The 22406-nt window shown below is 42.7% G+C and overlaps 1 protein-coding gene across 3 annotated transcripts in view; it reads left to right on the top strand.

Moving 5' to 3' along the window:
- Positions 1-22406, top strand: part of CELSR1 (cadherin EGF LAG seven-pass G-type receptor 1) — a 332485-nt gene that overhangs the window by 228890 nt on the left and 81189 nt on the right. For all 3 annotated transcript variants that reach the window (XM_033957924.1, XM_033957923.1, XM_033957925.1), the window contains exons 17-19: positions 10017-10111; positions 12952-13161; positions 20169-20352. In XM_033957924.1, coding sequence (XP_033813815.1) covers positions 10017-10111; positions 12952-13161; positions 20169-20352 — 489 coding nt within the window. The remainder of the gene's footprint in view (positions 1-10016; positions 10112-12951; positions 13162-20168; positions 20353-22406) is intronic.

Here is a 22406-nt window from a genome sequence, read left to right as displayed (position 1 = left end):
CACCTTGGGGGTTTTTTTTGTTGTTTTTTTTAAAAGAAGCCTTAACAGCAGTGACAGGAGGCTTCTTCCCCTTTCACTGCTGTAAGGACTCTGCGATTGATCTGTCGGGTTTGTATGCAGATCATTTGCACCTCTGTGCAATTCATTTGCATGCAAACTTGGTAGTGCATTGATCACTTGTCCAGAATTGACCAGAGAATCAACCAACAGCGATCCAGTCGGTATCTTTAGTGCATCCAGGCCTAAGTGACATACCAAGGGTCACAAGGAGCAGTGTGGATTTGAACAAACAACCTCAGGGTGTGGAGGCTGTAACTTTAACTACTGCGCCACACTCTTCCCCCCTAGAAGACTTGTTGCCACCAAAAGCAGTTATTGTCTGCCCATTGCTCTTATTTTTGTTGAAAGCAGCCTGAAGCTAGAGAACCCATTAAAATAATCAAGTTACTTAACCTATGGCAGCTGTTCTCCATGAATAGCAAGATTCAAGTCTTCCCCTATGATTTATATTCTAACAAGTTTTATAGCAACTGAGAAGGCCCTACATGATGATGCAGAATGAGAAATATTGCACTTGTGCAGTGATGCTTTAAAAGCTTCTAGAAATTGACTGAAGCTATTGAAGCTTTTTTATTTTTCTTTCACCAGGCTCCATGAGATAGATGATAGACTTGCAGTCCTGCTTTTTTCCCCCCAGTGAATGCCTTCTTTGAGTACATTCAATTGTGGCGGTCAGCGACTTTAAAAAAAAAAAAAAAATCTGTTTATTGGGCACTGATATCTGAATTGTAGCCAGCACTGATTATCAGGGTAGAATGGTGACCTGCATAGCTATCCAAATAGAATGTGCTGTCCAGATAGCTAACTGGATATAGCCTTATATCTATCTGAATAGTTAATCTGATTAGCGGACTGATATCACCACTAACTAGGGGCCAGATTCACTAACCTGTTCGATCGGGCCCAATCCGGGTAGGTCCGACGAATTCACTAAAGAAAAATATGCAGATGGGGGCAATCAGAGGAACACCCCCATCTGCCTGACCGGATCGCTGGTGTGCGATCCCCGCGCATGCACAGACCATCTGCTTTCCCTGCAGATGGCCTATGCATGCATTTTGTCTGGGGTTTTTTTTAATGTTTTGTGTTTTTTTTCGGGCCCGACTCTCCTGTTATCCCCAGCAGCGGCAGCCTCTTCCTTTGCGCGGGCTGGCTCTCCTGCTCTCCCCTTCCAGCCAATCTTGCTGCCCAGACTCTCCTGCTCTCTGCCACCTTCCCTGCAGTGCGAGCCCACTGGTTTAAAGTGGGACTGCACTGCAGCGTGCAGCCCCGTTTTAAACCCACGGGCTCACAATGCAGGGAAGGCGGCAGAGAGGAGCTCAGGGCTGGAAGACCGGGGCAGAGCAAGGACAGGAGCCACACGTTTTGTTTTTGGGGCAGAGAGCAGAGCAGGGATAGGAGCCACAAGTTTCGTTTTTGGGGCAAGCAGGCAGGAGACACGGGGCAGAGCAGGGCTGGAAGATCGGGGCGAGCAGGCAGGAGACAGAGCAGGGCTTCTATGGAGCTGGAGAGTCGGAAAAACGTTTTTGACTGGTCTCCAGCAGTTGCTTCTTCAGTTGATCGGCCAGCCCAGTCGGTTTTAAATTTTTGGTTGATGAATCACGTCGCTGTCCAATTTGCATGCATTTCTCCTCATTTGCATGCACGGATTCAAAGCGGATCGCTGGAGAGGTTAGTGAATGGGGCCGGAGGGAAATTTGATCGTAAAGGGGTCGCAAACCGATTCAGTTTGCTTTGTGAATCTAGCCCTAGATAACTTGCAGCTCTGCTCCTATATCACCTCAACACTATCTAGACAGTACTGAGGTGGTTTGTAATGATATCAAGCAGCCCTATCCAGATTATGCCAGTAAATATCATCAGTTAGTCTTGGGCATAACAAGCTGCTATTATCCAGATAAATAGCTTTGGATTTTGTTTGTTTTTTGTTTTTTTTCAGTAAGATATCTGAATGAAACTAAGGGCTTCTTTTACTAAACGGCGGTAAAGGTTTCTAACGCAGGCTGGTGAGGTAAATCCCCCCAGGCTCCTAAGAATTCTAAGAGCGTTGCAGCATTTAACTCGCTGACTTGAGGTAGAAACCTCCACCGCCGTTTAGTAAAACCCAGCGTAAGGAAAAATGTAAGGTATAAATCAATCTTAAAAAGTTAAGATACTGTGATCAGTAATTCTCTCTAGAGAGATAACACAAAATATCTCCCCTAAAATGTGTGCATAAAATGTGAGGAAACGTATCAAATAACAGATGTAAACAGGTACATTTTATAGGTTTAATTTTCAAAGAGAAATTATGTACACACTGGCTTTTGAAGTTTGGAAAGCTGTTATAAAATTACCCTCTAAGACAAACTTTTGGCTGCACCTGTTCGGTGGGGCTAAACATTTGGCTAAACATAACTTGGTTATCTTTACTATTCAATAGTTTATTGAAAAATGACTCATAAGTCCCTAATGTTAGGCAAAATGCACTGTATTTGACTCATGCATGAACTTTGCATTTAAATATTATGCCAATACCCTTTTTAGCCTTCCAGAGCTTAAAGGGGCCATGGTGCTGTTCAACCTTTCACCCCTCAAAGGTCCCACCCCCTCCATCATTGGTGACCTATTGTATTTGGTGATCCGGTAGGCCCAAGGGCAGTTCCTGCCCTGCCGGCCCTGTCTCCCAAAATGGTACTTCTAGCGGTAGTCTCATGCTGCTACCACTAGTGATCATGTTTCTTTATCTAATCTAATCTAAATCTTGGATTTATATATCGTGTCATCTCCCCAAAAGGAGCTCGACTTGGTTCACATAAAAATCGATACTCAAAGTATAAGTAGTTAGATTAGAGAGAAAATAACTTATTAATGAAGACCCTTAGAAGCAGTGGCGTAAGAGTGAGCGGCACCCAGGGCGGTGACGCCCTCCCCTTCCACACGCACGCCCCCCTCCCTTTCCCTGTACCTTTTTAACTTCTCCGGCGTGAGCAGCATGCCCATGTCAGTGTCCTCTCACCCTTTGACATCACTTCCTAGGTGTGGGTCCAGGAAGTGACATCAGAGAGAGCACCAATGCCAGTGCGGGCAGCAACCTCGCTCGATGAATTAAAAATGGTACGGGGGAAGGCAAGGGTGCGTGCGCACAGCAAGTGTCATGCCTGGGGCAGACCACACACCCCTTCCTACGCCACTGCTCAGAGGTAGTAGCATGACAGTACCACCTAGGGCAGGAACAACTGGGGATGTGATGAGGTCTGGGGAGCATGCTCAGGGGTGGGTGGATGACAACGCGGCCCCATTAGGCTCCAGCTTGGAAGCACTGAGTCACAGCTTTAAGGCCCGATGCTTCCATGCTGTCGGAATAATGCTGCTTGCAAGGATTTATTTGCTATAGGAATTGCAATCAGTGGTATAGAGATAGTGCCAAAAGCTTCATTTTTGTTCCAGAATCTTTTTTTTCTCATCTTGTAGAAGAGTAGTTCCACAGGACTGGGAATCTGAATACATCTCCAGTGTGGCAGCTTTTCTTGCTGCCGAATTAAGACAGTGCCTGGACATAAGAGCTGCCTGAAATAGTTTGCTTCCAAGCAGTCTTCTCCAAATAGTGTGGCAGGCGGAATGCCAGTGTAGAGTCACTTAAAGACAGAGAAAAGAAACTGCTTGGTTAGACTGGTAATTGGTATTAAAAATATTTGCAATTTAAGCCTTCTGGGAGCTTATTCATATTTCCAGGTAAATTATGGTTTTGTTATTCAGACTGTAGTACAATAGCCTGTGATTTCCTGCCAAGGGAATACAATGTAGGAAAGTACTTGAACCACCCTGCCCGGGGCTCTGTGGAAGTGTATGTCACACTGAATGCTACAGCATTCACCAAAATATGCAAATAATTCCGTTTATTTCACAACATTCTTCACACTGCTTTGCAATGTTAGTTGTAACTTCCAACAATAACTTCCAGCAATAGCTAAAGTGATGTATTTTGAGCCGTCAGAAGCGGCACCCCAAATACACAAGGTATAAGTTTATGGGGCTGTCTGCCGCTGGTGCTTCCTCGTAGGCTCATATACTTCAAAAGTGAATATGTTATTATTTGCATTAGTTTATAAATATTTTTTAATCAATCAGCTATCCAGCTTAAAAAGATAATTTATTTAAGACTTATCTTTGAAGTCCTGGTTCAAATTAAGCTGATACCAGGAACAGCAGAGTGCCAATGCCGACATGCATGTTTCAGGCAACGGTACTGCTTCAGGGCGTGGCAAAATATTTTTAGTTGAACCACTTGGGTGACGGGACTAAATCGTGCGAGACAACGGTGCGCCGACAATTCAGCGCAGACAGCTGAGCACAAGGTTGACGGCGCGCCGAAGAAAAGCACTATTTTAAAGGGCTCCGACGGGAGGTGTGGGGGGGAAACCCCCCCCCCACTTTACTTAACAGACATTGCGCTGCCATTGTGGGGGGTTTTGGGGGGGTTGTAACCCCCCACGCTATACTTAAAACTGAACTTTTTCCCTAAAAAACAGGCAAAAAGTTTGGTTTCAAGTATAATGAGGGGGGTTACAACCCCCCAAACCCCCCACAACGCCAGCGCGATGTCTGTTAAGTAAAGTAGGGGGGTTCCCCACCAACACCCCCCGTCGGAACCCTTTAAAATAGTGCTTTTCTTCGGCGCACCATCAACCTTGCGCTCAGTTGTCTGCGCGCCGTTGTCTCACGCGATTTTGTCTATGAACCGAACCACTTGTTAACACTCATCCAGCGAACACTGAATGCTACAGCAGGCAATTATATCCTTTTGTGTTAAATAGTACAAATTATGTTCTTGCACTGGGAAAATGCTACAGCTGTGAAAATTCTATGGACAGTACGTTTTAGAGTCTCCATTTATTATCCTATTGCTTTTATCAGTTCTTGACGTCAGTGGATAAACCAGAGTGCCGGAATTTTGATGCAATGCAACTGGTATATGTGACGGCCTTCGAGCATATCGTGGAGTATCGTGTTACCTTTTGCAGCAAAACAAGTGTTTCCTAGACATGGAGTGCAGTGACCTCAGTGCGCTTCTGTGGTTAGCAGCAGACATTTCCAAAACAGATGTTCCTTTGATCTTCATCAGTCTGCCCGATAACATTCCATGCTTTTTGCAGTTGGCTTATCGGAAAATAAGTGCCATTTCTCATATTTTTTTCATTGCCAGTTTTTGGCATTCAATGAAAAGTCTGAAAAGGCTTCAAAAAATCCCACAAACAGCAACTGCAAGTTGTTTGACTGTACTTTTTTTTTTAAACTATTTATTTCTTGTCTTTCATCCTGGAGAAGCAGAACCAGCACTGGATATAAATCCTCAGTGATTTACATTATAGGCCTCTTCAAGGGCATGTAGTATAAATTTACTAGTACAGTGGCTCAAACGTTTTTTGGGTGGGCTGAAATCAGCGATCTACCAAATAACAGGTCTTTTCTCCATACCAGTTTGGAAACTTGCCTTACATAGGGCTCCTTTTACAAAGGTGCGCTAGCGTTTTTAGCGCACGCAGCCGATTAGCGTGCACTAGCCGATAAACTACCACCTGCTCAAGAGGATGCGGTAGCGGCTAGCTCGCGGGGCATTTTAGTGCAAGCTATTCATAGTAACATAGTAGATGAGGGCAGATAAAGACCCAAATGGTCCATCCAGTCTGCCCAACCTGATTCAATTTAAATTTTTTTAATTTTTTCTTCGTATCTATTTCTGGGCAAGAATCCAAAGCTTTACCCCGGTACTGTGCTTGGGTTCCAACTGCCAAAATCTCTGTTAAAACCTACTCCAGCCCATCTCCACCCTCCCAGCCCATCCTCCGCCAAACGGCCATATAAAGACACAGACCATGCAAGTCTGCCCAGTACTGGCCTTGGTTCAATATTTAATATTATTTTCTGATTCTAAATCTTCTGTGTTCATCCCACACTTCTTTGAACTCAGTCACAGTTTTACTCTCCACCACCTCTCTCGGGAGCGCATTCCAGGCATCCACTACCCTCTCCGTAAAGTAGAATTTCCTAACATTGCCCCTGAATCTACCACCCCTCAACCTCAAATTATGTCCTCTGGTTTTACCATTTTCCTTTCTCTGGAAAAGATTATGTTCTACGTTAATACCCTTCAAGTATTTGAACGTCTGAGTCATATCTCCCCTGTCCCTCCTTTCCTCTATGGTATACATATTCAGGGCTTCCAGTCTCTCCTCATACGTCTTCTGGCACAAGCCTCCTATCATTTTCGTTGCCCTCCTCTGGACCGCCTCAAGTCTTCTTACGTCCTTCGCCAGATACGGTCTCCAAAACTGAACACAATACTCCAAGTGGGGCCTTACCAATGACCTGTACAGGGGCATCATCACCTTCTTCTTCTGGCTACGCCTCTCTTTATACAGCCCAGCATCCTTCTGGCAGCTGTCACTGCCTTGTCACACTGTTTTTTCGCCTTTAGATCTTCGGACACTATCACCCCAAGGTCCCTCTCCCCGTCCGTGCATATCAGCTTCGCTCCTCCCAACATATACGGTTCCTTCCGATTATTAATCCCAAATGCATTACTCTGCATTTCTTTGCATTGAATTTTAGTTGCCAGGCATTAGACCATTCCTCTAACTTTTGCAGATCCTTTTTCATATTTTCCACTCCCTCTTTGGTGTCTACTCTGTTACAAATCTTGGTATCATCTGCAAAAAGGCACACTTTTCCTTCTAACCCTTCAGCAATGTCACTCATAAACATATTGAACAGGATTGGCCCCAGCACCAAACCCTGTGGGACTCCACTACTCACTTTTCCTTCCTCCGAGTGACTTCCATTAACCACCACCCTCTGGCATCTGTCCGACAGCCAGTTTCTAACTCAGTTCACCACTTTGGGTCGCGTTAAGGCCCTAACGCACCTTCGTAAAAGCAGCCCATAGTCTTTGGTCTTGGTATATTATATGAATCTTTTTTGGTGGCTTTATAAATAACAGGTCTTACCCTAAAATGAAATCACTGCAGATCTCTGTTGATAATTTCCTATTGTGCAATTTTGTCGTAAGAAAGCTATAAAACGAAAGCATTATCTATGCTTAAATTTTGACGTGGAATTGTATTTTAGCAGGATACTTCATATATTCAAATTAGTATGCATTGGTCAGACTTCTGCCACTCCCAGAATAAGAAACATTGCAGGAATGTGTGCTCACATGCATGACAGCCTGATGATTTCAGTGTTGCCAGTGTTCTTTCAGTTCTCGGGGGGCTAATGCAGAAAGCAGTGTGTTAGAGCCGCTGACTGCACGTTTGGGTTCTCCCAAAAACATTGCACAAAATGCAGTAATCGATGACCATGCAAATTCCTGCCATGTTAAAATTGTGGCAGTATTTCGTAGCTCATACCAAATGTCACCCTTCTTGTCAGAGGTTGAACCATAACGTTTTTAAAAAGATGGTCACAGCGTTCAGCCTTGGCCAAGTGTCCTGTCAACTGTTCCCTGACCCCCAACTTAAATGCTTATGTCTAGTGCACCCTGCCATGCTGACATCAACTGTAAATAAATCCCACCTTTCCCTAATCCCATCCCCCCATCCCCATCTTTGTCACCTCCAAAAATAAATAATAATAATAATCCTTTCCAGGGTGTCTAGTGCACACCCCGACCCCTCCCCAAGCCCCCTGACCTCTCGCAAGTTTATATCTAAAAGGGGGCAGAAGTAATGCCCACTCACTCCTGCTTCCGGTGCCATCATCTAAAAAAAAATGGCAGCACCTTGCTCTGATTGGTGCATTCTGGAGATGCATCAGGTAGGGCCTGTCTGCCATATAAGGATTTAAAGGGTATGTGGGAGAGTGGGTGGGCAGGCAACTACACTAGCATGGAATGATTTTAATTGTGGATGGGGGGGTCACATTGTGTCAGGGAGGGAGGTATTACAAGACCATCAGGGAGGCCGATATCAGCTAACTGGGGAAGGGTAGTCAGATTGAGGGGGAAGAGGGAGTGCTGGTAGACATCTCAACTAACCCTTCTATACCTTGGCGTTATTTTTCCGGCAGAAGTCGCACAGAGCTTTTTTGTTTGTTGTTTTAATTTTTCAAACTGCTGGATGGAAAATGCACCGCATTTGCATTCACTTCAATGCAGTTGCAGTCAAGGTTTCTGCGTGAGTTTAACACCTGTACTGAAACCCTTTCTGCATTCTATCCTATGGTAAAACTGTATTAAACCCATGATAGCCATATGAGGAGCTTGGCCCCTTAGTATGTTGGAAGTTGAATCTTTCTAGTCAAGGTGCTATAGTCATAAGAACATAAGAAGTTGCCTCCGCTGAGGCAGACCAGAGGTCCATCTCGCCCATCGGTCCGCTCCCGCGGCGGCCCATCAGGCCCATTGCCTGAGCAGTGGTCCCAGACTATCCCTATGACCTACCTCTACTCCTATCTGTACCCCTCAATTCCTTTATCCTCTAGGAACCTATCTAAACCTTCTTTGAAGCCTTGTAACGTGCTCTGGCCTATCACAGCTCCGGAAGCGCGTTCCATGTATCCACCACCCTCTGGGTGAAAAAGAACTTTCTGGCATTTGTTCTAAACCTGTCCCCTTTTAATTTCTCCGAGTGCCCCCTTGTACTTGTGGTTACCCATAATCTGAAAAATCTGTCCCTGTCTACCTTTTCTATACCCTTCAGGATCTTGAAGGTTTCTATCATGTCTCCTCTAAGTCTCCGCTTTTCCAGGGAGAACAGCCCTAGCTTTTTCAGTCTGTCAGTATATGAGAGGTTTTCCATGTGATTGAAGTGCTATCTATACTAGTCAATGTGTATGTTCTCATTATGTTAATGAATTACTGTATTTTCACGCATATAACGCGCGTGCTATACACGATTTTACAAACCGAGCATAACCATGCGCGTTATATGTGTGAGCGCGTTATACAATTGTTTTCTGTCTTGCTGGTGCCCTCCTCCTTCCTGCAGCGTTCGCTGAAAGCCGCAGAATTACAAATTTGATTGGATCTACAGTGAAAAACAGCATTTATTCCCCCCCTCTCTGTGCAGCAGCCACAGCATGTTCTTTACCCTACCCCCCTTTCCCTTCCCGCTTTCAGGCCTGCTATCTAGTTCCTTGGCACCCTCCCCCTTCCCTTCCCACGGTCTCACAATTTTGAAAAACTCAACTTCCGCTGGTGCTGGAGTGGAGCTCGATGGCTAATTGCCTCGGAGGAGTTTGAAGGTTGATTTTTAAGTTTTAAGGTGCCATGGCGGCTCCTCTTACGATCGCCGCCTGCATCAGAAGCCTCGAGCTTCGGGCGGCCCACATCCACCTCAGGGGGGATGGATAGAGAGAGCTTCGCGCGCATGCGCACTCCTATCTGCGGTGGCTTTCAGCTCACAGAAAACGGACGCACGCGATGGGAGTGCGCATGCGCGGCCTACCGTTTTATTATATTAGATGGTCCAGCTATATTCTGAAGGTCCATAAAAAAAATATATAAAATTTTTTTATAATTGCATCTAAGGAAGTATTCTCTTATCTCTATATATAATGCCGAAAAGCTTGAGCGGACATTATATAGCTCCATAATAACATTGATATGAGAAGATTTCAGGATATAGTTAGTGCTTTTCATAATATTGGCATCCCCAGAAATGCGCAAACGCTGTCACATAAAATTACCCTTGTTTCATAGAAGAGACAACCATATGCATGTATTTTATGTGGGTGCACATATACCTCAAAACTCCTCTCTATCTCTGTCCAAAATGCAGCCAATCCAGGAGTGTCTACGCAAGGACTGCATAAAAGTATATTGTACTTGTGTGTGTAAATACCCATGCACTTTTATAATAATCTTGTGTATGTAAAATATGTTTTGCACATGAAAAAATACTTTATAAAAATTACTCCCCAAATGACTTGATGTATCTTGTAGACCTCAGGTGATAACAGATTGCATTATTTTTTAGGGAACGCAATTCGACACTGCAGTGAAGAAAAAGGATGGTTGCCCCCTGAGCTTTTCAACTGCACCACTATTACTTTTGCAGAGCTAAAAACCATGGTAAGGGTCTTTGGTTTCACATAAAACAAGCCAGATGCTAAAGACTAGGATTAATTTAAACAGATATCATACCAAAAATTGTGTGGGACAACATTTTCAGAAAACCAGAACACTACATCAATGATTTTATGGTGAAGATATGAAAAGGCAATTTTAAGGCAATCCAGGAATGCAAGACCTTTGAGATCAAAATGATAAAACATTTTGACACCCACCAAACAGGACTTAACAAAGACATTGGTTTTCTCTCACATAACAAAACATAGGGCTAGATTCACAAAGCAAACCTATCGTGTACCAATCGGTTTGCGACCCCTTAGCGACCAAATTTCCCTCCGGCCCGATTCACTTACCTCTCTGCCGACCATCCTCCGATCCGCGCATGCAAATGAGGGCAACGTCATGCAAAGTAGGCAGGGACCCAGTTCACAAACCAAAACCCTGCAACACCGACTGGGCTCCAAAGTTAAAAAAAAAAAAAAATCTCTTTCAGTACTCCTGCTGGTCCAGCACATGCGCAGATCATCTATAGATGGTCTGCGCATGTGCTGGGATCACTTTACAGTGACCCGGGCAGACAGATGGGGGCGTTCCTCTGATCGCCCCCATCTGCATATTGGGCTTTGGAAAATTCATCGGACCTGCCCGAATCGGGCCCGATCGGGCAGGTTCATGAATCTAGCCTAAGGGAGGAGCCTGAGGTGCCTCAGCCAATCAGGGCCTTAGACCCCTCCCTGTGCATCACATGATACATCGGGACGTGGCCTAAAGCCTGTACTGTGTAGCGGCCCTGGAGAGCAGCAGGACTTTGCGCTTTCCTCCTGCTCCCAAAGACGGTGCTATCATGGAGGGAGGCCTAAGGAGCAGGAGGGACCAAAGGTACAGGGAGAGAAGGGGGCGGGTGTGGGCCGGTTGGGGGATGGTGGGAGTGGGACCCTCGCGCCAGGTATTTTTTGGGGAGGGAGAGGGGAAGGGGCACTTGTCGGGAGAGGGAGGGGGGTTTAATTTTTTTTAAATCGGGCTGATATTTTGCATGTGTAAAACAAGCAAAGTATCAGCCCGATTTTTAAAAAAAATTTTTTTAAGCCGGCAGAGCCCTGACAGCAGTGACAGGAGACTGCTTCTCCTGTCCCTACTGTCAGGGCTCAATCCGATCTGTGCAGTCAGTTGGGGGCGTGCCTCCGAGCGCCTCCATTTGCATGCAGATGGTTGGTGAATCAGTCGGCCTGCCTCCAATTGCACACGGATTGGATACGGATCAGAGGGTTAGTGAATCTAGTCCTTTATAAGGTAATATATAGAAATAAGACAAAAAGAAAAGAAGGTAATACCTTTTTTATTTGACTAACTGAATGCATTTTATGATGAGTTTTCGAAGGTAACCTTTCTTCAGATCAGAAGAATTTTTGGTTTTGGAGGCAAATATAATGGGTAATTAATGAGAATGATTCCTTAGCTCTTTCATTTAAAGCTCTGATCAAAATGAGCACTTAAAAAAATCTCTGTATGGCTCTGATCTGATGTAAAGCATATGTTCTCTTAGATTTCTGTAGCTGACATCATGATTGTTGCAGTTGTCTGGGTCTTGCCGCATCTGAGTAAGTGAAACTGACATCAATTCCACTTGCTCAGATGTGGCAAGACTCGGACAAGCAATGATGATGAAAAACATGACAGAGATATTTACCCTATAGATGTATTTCCTTTGTGAAATGAATACAGGTACAGTACAGATTTTTGCCCCACACCAGGTCCCCACTATGGCCCTTTGCCATCTCTACATGGTGTGGATCTCCACATTTAAATCGAGGCTTTCTATAATTGCGGTTTGCAATGTGTATGCAATCTCACAAGGAAAGTTACTATTATTTATTCCATTTTCTATACCATTCTCCCAAAGGAGCTCAGAATGTTTTACATGAATTTGTTTAGGTACTCAAGCATTTTTTTTTCTGTCTGTTCCAATGGGCTCGAAATCTATCTTTCTAATCTATCTATCTGGGGCAATGGGGGGTTTAAGTGACTTGCCCAGGGTCACAAGGAGCAGTGTGGGTTTGAACCCACAACCTTAGGGTGCTGAGGCTGTATCTTTAACTACTGCACCACACTCTCTCCCTATGTTTTAAAATAGAGGCTATTATATACTAGTAAGATAAAATTGTGAAACTTGATTGTATAAGTATTTTAACTATTGTAAACTGCCTCAAACTCCTTGGAGATAGATAGTAAAGTTTTTAGTTCTGTCACACTCGCCACACACAAATCTTATCACTCTGTACCTCTCTTTATGCAATCTTCATACTAAATTCTGATCTGTAATCAGCTTGCTCTTCCATTCAGGGACCACTTAAAAAAACTGTGGTGGTATGTATAATTTTTTTTTTTTTTAATTTTATTTATTCATTTTTGAAATCTTACAACAAGTGAATTAAACATAATATAATCAATTATCATATGACACTTGTAATTACAAACAAATCTTCTTATATAAAATAAATCCCCCCCTTTTGTCAAATTGGTAGTAGATATATAGGGGTGGGATGGAGATTGTATATCATTTGGAAATAGGTATGTATAATTTTGATATGTTAAACTGCAGTTCTTGAAGGCTGCAAATCAGTTCTGTTTTCAAGATGTACCTCAAGAATATTCATGAGCTGTTCGCATATAATTTAAGTAATGCATGAAGCTGTCTTTGTTGCCTATTCCTTAGGATCATCCTGAAAACAAAATCGGTTTGCGGCCCTTGAGGATTGCAGTCTCACATCCCTTTTGATTGTTACTGTGATAAAAATCTTAGCCATGAATTCACTTTATCTGCTTTCCACTTTGCGTTTCAGAATGAGAAATTGCATCGTAATGAAACTAGACTTGATGGTGAACAATCAATCCAGATTGCTAGAGAACTTCAGAATGCTACTAATCATACACGGTCCTTGTATGGAAACGATGTTCGAACAGTGTATCAGATGCTCATCAGAGTGTTGGCATATGAGAGCCAACAGCAAGGTTTTGACTTGGCTGCAACAAAGGATGTGGAATTCAATGAGGTGAAAGAGATTTAATATCTAGGATATCTTTGCACTGAAAATAAACAGAATACAAGCTCTGGTCATTGTTAGCTATGAGCAGAACACTTTTTGCAGTATGATTTGCAGTGTGTGCTTGCTTCTTCCCTACTTTCCTTGATCTTTAAGTGCAGAACCTCGTGCTGCATCTGAACATTTAGGAGAGTAGTATGAGAAGTCTGTGAATGCTGTGAATACAGTGCCAGAGATCACACAGGATGAAAAGTACAGATGGACTTTCATTTTGTAACACTGCAAATCACTAAATGTTAAAATGCATATGGAATGCCTTTTTCATGTAATATAACTCTGGTTGATTTAATTAACACCTAGTTTTCAGAATGTATTTTTTTATTGGTTGCCTTCTTCAAAATGGCTGCTGACTCTTAGCAACAGTCTCGTGGTAGTACTGCTAGGTTTTTCAAGCAGCCATATAAGGCAGCTGCCAGAGCAAGTGCAAGTGGGGATTACTCCTCCCCTTTCGTCCCTGGGGTCCATCTTCTGTCACCCTCTAGCTCTCCCATTTCCAGTTTCACTCATTCCCCAGCTTCCTATTCCTTTCCCTCCTGTATCTACTCCCCATTACTGTATTTCTGCTCTCTGTACTCACTGTCCGCCTCTCACTTATCTCCTTGACATTACCCTCTGCCCCCATGGCCTCTTACACATGGTTCCACCATTCCTACAATCTCCTTTCCCTTCACCCCCCGTAGCCCAGCATTTTCTCCCCCTCTCTCCTCCTTGTAGCCTGACATCTCCCGGTCCCTTTGCTTTCACCCTCCCAGCACATTCCTGCCCCATCTTTCTAGCCCCTGCCCCTCCTCCCTATGGTTCAACAGCTCTCGCTTTTTTCCCTCCCTTTGTTCAGTTTAGGGGGTGAAGAACTTAAGTGCACGATAGAAGAGTGGGACTTGGGTGTGATTGTATGTGATGATCTTAAGGTGTCCAGACAGGTTGAAAAGGCGACAGCGAAAGCTAGAAGGATGCTAGGGTGCATAGGGAGTGGTATGGCCAGTAGGAAAAAGGAAAAATTGATGCCCCTATATAAGACTCTGGTGAGACCTAATTTAGAATATTGTATATAATTCTGGAAGTCACACCTTCAAAAAGATATAAAAAGGATGGAGTCAGTCCAGAGGAAGGCTACTAAAATGATGTGTGGTCTTCGTTATAAGGCGTTTGGTGACAGACTTAAAGATCTCAATCTGTATATTTTGGAGGAAAGACAAGAGATGGGCGATATGTTAGAGATGTTTAAATACCTATGTGATGTAAATGCGCATGAGTTGAGTCTCTTTCATTTGAAAGGAAGCTCTGGAATGAGAGGTCATAGGATGTAGTTAAGAGGATATAGGCTCTGGAATAATCTAAGGAAATACTTTTATAGAAAGGGTGGTAGATGTGTGGAATAATATAGGGAAATACTTTTTTATAGAAAGGGTGGTAGATGCGTGGAACGGTCTCCTGGTAGAGGTGATGGAGACAGAAACTGTGTCTGATTTCAAGAAAGCCCGGGATAGCCACGTAGGATCTCTTAGAGAGAGGAAAAGATAATAGTTACTGTGGATGGGCAGACTGGATGGGCCATTTGGCCTTTACCTGCCATCATGTTTCTGCCAATTTATAGGTAGGATTCATACTGTCGAAATCATAGGAATTAAATTCTACAGTAGAATTTCAACTGGATTCCCCTGTTTCTCAGCCCACTACTCTAATCATTAGGTCACTCTTCTGTTATTGTATAATACCCAAAGCCATTCTCTTCCCTTTACCCCTATCCCCCACCTCCTGAGCCACCGTCACAGATGCTCTCTTATTGTTTCTTACTTGACATCAACAATAAGCTCTAATTTACTAAGTGTAGATCTGACTGTACCAACTATGGTTGTCCACAAACTGTCACCCACACTTTCAATTCTACCCTTATTCTAGCTTATTATGTGTCTTCCTCCATATCATATATGGTAATCAGATATCCTTTAATGCCCCCCCCCAACTCATTGGTTTTTACATGCTGTAGTTTTTCATCCAGAACATATCATCCAAATGAATCATATCCTTCCTGCCTGGTAGCTTCATAGATTTCCAGTGTTTTTCCAGTTTTACACATGCACACACTATAAATATTCTCCCTTATTTGCCCATACTATCATCCATGTATTCTGATGCCTAGTTTTTCATTACTAAAGGAAGAATAGGTGCCTTTTTTTATTTGTTTGTTTGTTCAGTTTTGTATACCATTTTCCCAGGGGAGCTCAGAACAGTTTACATTAATTCATTCAGGTACCCAAGCATTTTTCTCTGTCTGTGCGGGTTCACAATCTATGTAATGTACCTGAGGCAATGGGGGGGGGGATTAGGTGACTTGTCCAGGGACACAAGGAGCAGTGTGGATTTTAAATCCACAACTTCAGGTGCTGAGGCTATAGCTTTAACCACTGCGCCACACTCTCCCCTTCTCACTATTAAAGGCTTCTACTCTCTGCCAATATTCTTACACATTTGGAAATTTTCCTTAGGTATGCAAAAAGTTCCTCACCTGTCCACACCCTCTCCAAAATAAAGTACTAAACCTTTTTATCTGTCTTATTCAACCTAATTGCAAATAAGCTCTGTGTAAAACTTTGTAGGGTGCGTGCTCTTCAACATATTTATAAACGACCTGTAAATTGGTACGACGAGCAAGGTGATTAAATTTGCAGACGATATGAAGTTATTCAGTGAAGGCACAGAAGGATTGTGAAGACCTGCAACGTGACATAAACACGCTCGAGAAATGGGCTGTGACATGTCAAATGAGATTTAACAGGGATAAGTGTAAGGTGGCATGTCGGTAACAAAAATTTTATACACAAATACAGGATGTCCGGTGCAGTACTCAGAGAGACCCCCCCCCCAAGAAAGAGACTTGGGAGTACTGGTCGACAAGTCAATGAAGCCATCCGCACAATGCGTGGCGGCAGCAAAATGGGCAAACAGAATGCTAGGAATGATTAAGAAGGGGATCACCAACAGATCGGAGAAGGTTATCATGCCGCTGTATCGGGCCATGGTACGCCTCCACCTGGAATACTGTGTCCAGCACTGGTCGCCGTACATGAAAAAGGACACAGTACTACTCGAAAGGGTCCAGGGAAGAGCGAGTAAAATGGTTAAGTGACTGGAGGAGTTGCCGTACAGTGAGAGATTACAGAAACTGGGCCTCTTCTCCCTTGAAAAGAGGAGACTGAGAGGGGACATGATCGAGACATTCAAGATATTGAAGGGAATAGACTTAGTAGAGAAAGAGAGATTGTTCACCCTCTCCAAGGTGGCGCGAATGAGAGGGCACTCTCTAAAGTTATAAGGGGATAGACTCCATACAAACGTAAGGAAGTTCTTCACCCAGAGAGTGGTAGAAATCTGGAACACTTTTCTGGGGACTGTTATAGGGGAAAACACCCTCCAGGGATTCAAGACAAAGTTAGACAAGTTCCTGCTGAACCAGAACGTACACAGGTAAGGCTAGTCTCAGTTAGGGCACTAGTCTTTGACCTAAGAGCCGCCGCGTGAGCGGACTGCTGGGCATGATGGACTACTGGTCTGACCCAGCAGCGGCAATTGTTATGTTCTTATGGTTAGAGCTATAGCCTCAGCACCCTGAGGTTGTGGGTCCAAATCCCATGCTGCTCCTTGTGACCCTGAGCAAGTCACTTAATCCCCCATTGCCCCAGGTACATTAGCTGGAGTGTGAGCCCACCAGGACAGATAGGGAAAAATTCTTAAGTACCTGAATGCAAACCACTTAGGCTTTAAGTGGTATATAAATTTAAAAAATTACTTTGTCCATTCTCTGTTGTGGAGCATGACAATTTTGCATTATGCTGGCAAATCATTTTTAAAACCTTCTCATCCCACTACATTTCTAGTATCTTCTCCCACCAATCCCTATACAATTGCAATATTAACATGGGGGGGGCTAAAAGTGAATAAAATCTTGATAGTAGCCCCCTTATTCCCCTAAAGCAGGGGTGTCCAACCTTTTGGCTTCCCTGGGCCGCATTGGCCGAAAAAAATGTTTCTGGGGCTGCGCAAATGCTGCAGCAAGACAGAGGAGGGAGCTGGCAAGACGGTAAACACCCGGGGGCAGCAGAGGAGAACACTGCATCGCCCTTGACTGTGGCCGCACAAAATACTTCACGGTTGGACACCCCTGCCCTTAAGTCTCTGTATACCATCTTGAAATGGGTTATTGACTCAGCATGTCTCCTTGGATTACCCTATTTCCTATATGGTGCTTGACTTGAAGATTGTTGATGTACTAGATATGAGCATATTTCACCAGTGTTAAAACTACTACACTGGTTACTGATGGAGTTTAGAATTGAATCTAAAATTTTGACAATTGTGCATCAAACAATCTATAGCACAGCACCTTGGTATTTAACACACGCACTGAGGAAGTACTTGCCAACAAGTTCTTTAAGATCTGAAACAGCGATGCAGTTGTCAATTGAGTCAGTTAGGGAGACTCATTATAAAAGAACACAGACAACAGCAATTTCAGTTGCAGGTCCACTATTGTGAAACCAGTTGCCAGGTCACTTGAGATTATGCAGGGAGTTAAAATCTTTTAAAAATGAATTGTAAACGTACTTATATGTGCGAGCTTTTTTCTAGAGTGAAATATCTATAATAATAATATGCTAAGCGCGCATGCGCACTCTTATCCCGTGTTCCCTGAGTCTTGATATGTCGGGATGTGGCCGGCAGAGTGCGCATGCATGCCAGAGAAGCATCTCTGCTCTCCACCTCGCGCGGCTGCAGAAACGGCCCCACACTCGCGGCTTCAGGCTCACTTACTCCCTTGCCGCCCCCCCCTTCCCTTACCCCGAACCGACCGGCTAACTTACTCCTTTGCCGGCCCCCTTCCCTTCCCGCAATCCGACCGGCTCACTTAGTCCCTTCCCGCCCCCCCCCCCCCCTTCCGTTCCCACGGTCCCGACAAGCCTGAAACTCCATCAGCGTCTGCAGCACTGTACACACGCTACTTCGGGGCCTTCTACTGCCCTGATTTACTCTGGCACGTCCCTGATGATAATACATGCAGACCCAGTGACGATTTGCCACGTAAAGCTCAGAACAGAGATACGTTTGAGTTCTGAGTGGTGACGCTGAGGGTCTAAGAAGATTGTGCATAAAGGCTGCTATTTGAAACAAGGAAGAAGTTCCTGTTTCTATGAAATTAGTATATATGAGGTAGCCATTTGAGATTTTTCATGCTATATATCTGGTTAATAATAGGAGACACAAAAAAAACCCAAACCACATATAGCAGCCAAAGAGACAAACACCAAAACAAACACAGACAGAGAGACCAAAAGTAAGAAATACAGATAGCAGCCAAAGAGAAAGACAGAAGGTGACAGTCAAAAAACCACACAGAAGAACAGGGGTCTAAAGAGACAGATTTAAAGAAAAAAACAACAACAACTTTGGACAAGGAGAGAGAGACAAACAAAAAAAAAAAAGACACACACAGAAGGACAGGGGGCTACAGAGACAGATTAAAAGAGACAGACAGCAAAAAAAGACACAGATATACAGCGGAGAAGGAGAAAGAAAGAGAGAAACGCAGAAAGAAAGAAAGACAGACACACAAATCTATTCTAGCACCCATTAATATAACGGGCTTAAAGACTAGTTGTGAAATATTCCTCATTGGTTGAAATGTCTTTGTGAGATTTTATATCTGAAATTTTAGAAGAGGGTATGATGTAGTAGGGTTACTTGTTATACTTTGTTTTTCTGTGAAGATTATATGAAGTATTCTGTTTGTTTTATTGCAACCTGCCTAGGTTGAGGGCGGAAAATAAATTTTTAATATAAATAAATAATGGTCAGAAGGACTTTAAGTACTAGTACTTTGGATAGTAAACTTTAGTGAGTCCTTGGCTGTAAGTTTAAATCTTGCTCTTTCTTGTAAGCCTGTACAACATGAGCTAAACTCAGTTTGCCCTACTGTAATTGAATAGTAGCAATTGTTTTCCTTCAAGCTATCCCTAATGATTGCATGTTGTCCACTGAATGCAAATTTCTCTCGAGCATATTTATTCATTAGAGATATCTTGAAAATCTGGCCTATTTGCGGCCCCTGAGAAAGAGACAAACAAGCCTATGCTAGGTACTTTATGAAGATGAAGTATCTTTATCCTTATGAATGTATTCACCAATAGTAGAAGTGTTTAGCTCAAGGTTCAAGTAGCCATTTTTCCTGTTCTTGTGTAAGAAAACTCCAGTAGTATGTAGGCAACCATCCTGAGAGGAGAAATGAGGAAGAAAGATGGGTTGGTTAGAAAACACACAGTATGGAATGAATGAATGAATGAAAAATAATTCTTTTTTTTTTTAATTAGGAGGGTCTGTGTATGCATTGGTCTTCAGTAGTATGAGATTGCTAACATATTTAGACTACAAAACGTGTAAGACAAGCAAGACAAAAAGATGAAAGGGCTAAGGTTTTGGAAAAAAAATTTGAGCAGAAGCCAGCAAGAAGGAATAGAGATTTTCCATGTTTCCTGTTGGGCTATTTGGATTTGAACAAGTTAGCTAAAGCTTTTCCTTTCTAGAGCTTATAAACCAGCAAGAAGTCCTTGATCCCTTGGAACTGGTGAGCTTCAGTCTAGGTACTCTTAGGGCTCTCTCCATCAATTGCAAAGCTTCCAGTTCAAAAAAATCTTGTAATCTCTGATTGTGGCCAGAGTTTCTAAGATGCTAGATTTAAAAGATTACTTGTTAAGAATAAAACATCATGTGACTAATAGGTTTGTACTTTTGATAAAGTTGGGAAAGGACATGCCTGGATTAAGATAAGTCTCAGTATGTGATTGTCTGCCACTGCAAAATGAATCACTTGACATCTTCCTCAAGTTTGATCCAATTCAACTAGAAGCCATTTATCATTTTTTTTTAATATATATTTTTTGCTCCCTCCTTCATCCCCTATGCAGAATATTGTAATAGCAGGTAGTGCCATCCTAGACCCCAGCAACAAGGAACATTGGGAGCACATTCAGCGAACAGAAGGCGGTACAGCCCACCTGCTGAAACATTATGAAGAGTATGCAAGCAATGTGGCGAAGAACATGAAGAAAACATATATGAAGCCTTTTGTTATCGTAGCACCTAATATGAGTAAGTAGCCCTGATTCGGAACAGTTCATCTTGTATAACAGTAAGCTAGTGTCAATGAGGTTTATGAAAGACAGGAGAAGTATGCATTGTTGAAAGGATATCACTGTACGTGAACAAACTTTTCATGAGAGACTGAGGTTTGGAAACAGAATCTGCATTAAAAAATCAGTTTTCCATATATATTTTTTAATGTTACACTATTGCAGTGGCAGTCTGACTTTTATTTATGCTGCTTTTAGGGCTCCTGTTACGAAGGTGCGCTAGCGTTTTTAGCGCACGCACAAGATTAGCGCGCGCTAGCTGAAAAACTACCGCTTGCTTAAAAGGAGGCGGTAGCAGCTAGCACGCGCTAAAACCGTTAGCGCACCTTTGTAAAAGGAACCCTTAGTTTTGCTGTGACAATATTGTAGGAATATTTTCTTCATGTGTAAAACTGCAGTGATGCCACTGTAGGAATTTCATGCAGTATATATAACATATTGATTAAATTGTATTGCTTCATATAAAATGCCAATAATTGTATATATCATATATTTTTTATAGCATACAAGACTTCAGGTGGCTATTTCATAAACAGTTGTTCAATAGAAATAAGAACTTCTTCCTTATTTCAACTAGCGACCTTTATAAGAAACTTCTTAGGCCCTCAGCGTCACCACTCAGAACTCAAACTTATCACTGTTCTGAGCTTTACGTGACAAATCGTCACTGGGTCTAATTTTTCATTTTTAGCTTTCATCAAGAGCTTCAAATACTTATGATTTTCTATAACTTATAATTTCATTTCATTTCACTTAGCTTATGTGTTGTTGTCTCTATTTAGAGATGTCTTATATCGAGCAGGGTGTCACAGCCGACATGTTTCGCGGGAACCACTTTATCAAGGCACCACCCCTCTTTTACTATCGACACCTCTAAATAGAGACAACAACACATAAGCTAAGTGAAATGAAATGAAATTATAAGTTATAGAAAATCATAAGTATTTGAAGCTCTTGATGAAAGCTAAAAATGAAAAATTAGACCCAGTGATAAGTTTGAGTTCTGAGTGGTGACGCTGAGGGTCTAAGAAGTTTCTTATAAAGGTCGCTAGTTGAAATAAGGAAGAAGTTCTTATTTCTATTGAACAACAATAATTGTATATATGCACATATATTACTATTTATTTATATAAGTATATAAAAAAGGTGTGTGTATTTATATATATATATCTATATCTCTATATTTATTTATCTACATAGTTTGCTAATATACCCCCCTCCCCCTTTTATTAAGTCATGGTAGAAACAGGGCGCTAAATGTTCCAGTTCTGCTCAGACGCTCATAGGAATTCTAGGAGCGTTACCTTTTGTTCTCTCCTTCAGTGTTTCTTTCCTATAAGATTGTAGTTCGACCCCCCCCTCTCTCCTTTTGTATAAGTCTGCCTGTTTAGTTAACTGTACCCCCAAATATGTTTGTTAATCAGGCTTCTAGGCGATGTACATTAGTTAATAAAAACATTCTTTTTGTTGCCTAATGTACATCGCCTAGAAGCCTGATTAGGCAGTATAAAACATTTTTAAATAAACTTGAAACATTTTGCGCCCTGGGCCGCAGTAAAAACTTCTACCATGGCTTAGTAAAAGGCTAGTAGACAAAATACTGCAACTTCCAACAGACCCATTGCTTCCTCAAATCCAAATAACTGGCAACAGCTCAGATCTAAATAGTATCTTTAGATGGTAATCTTGAAGGTTCATATTCTACAGACTAGATCGGTGTTCTTCAACCACTGGTCCATGGACCACTGCTGGTCCACAGAAATTTCCTGCCGGTCCACAGAGCCAGCATGTGCATCAGGCCCAAAACAGTGTTCTTCAACCGCCGGTCCACGGTGCGATGTAATGTAATGTAATGTAATTTATTTCTTATATACCGCTACATCCGTTAGGTTCTAAGCGGTTTACAGAAAATATACATTAAGATTAGAAATAAGAAAGGTACTTGAAAAATTCCCTTACTGTCCCGAAGGCTCACAATCTAACTAAAGTACCTGGAGGGTAATAGAGAAGTGA

Source organism: Geotrypetes seraphini, chromosome 9, assembly GCF_902459505.1.
Source record: "Geotrypetes seraphini chromosome 9, aGeoSer1.1, whole genome shotgun sequence".
NCBI lineage: Eukaryota > Metazoa > Chordata > Amphibia > Gymnophiona > Dermophiidae > Geotrypetes > Geotrypetes seraphini.
Note: the sequence above shows the minus strand (reverse complement) of the source record. Positions and strands in the feature narration are given on the sequence as shown.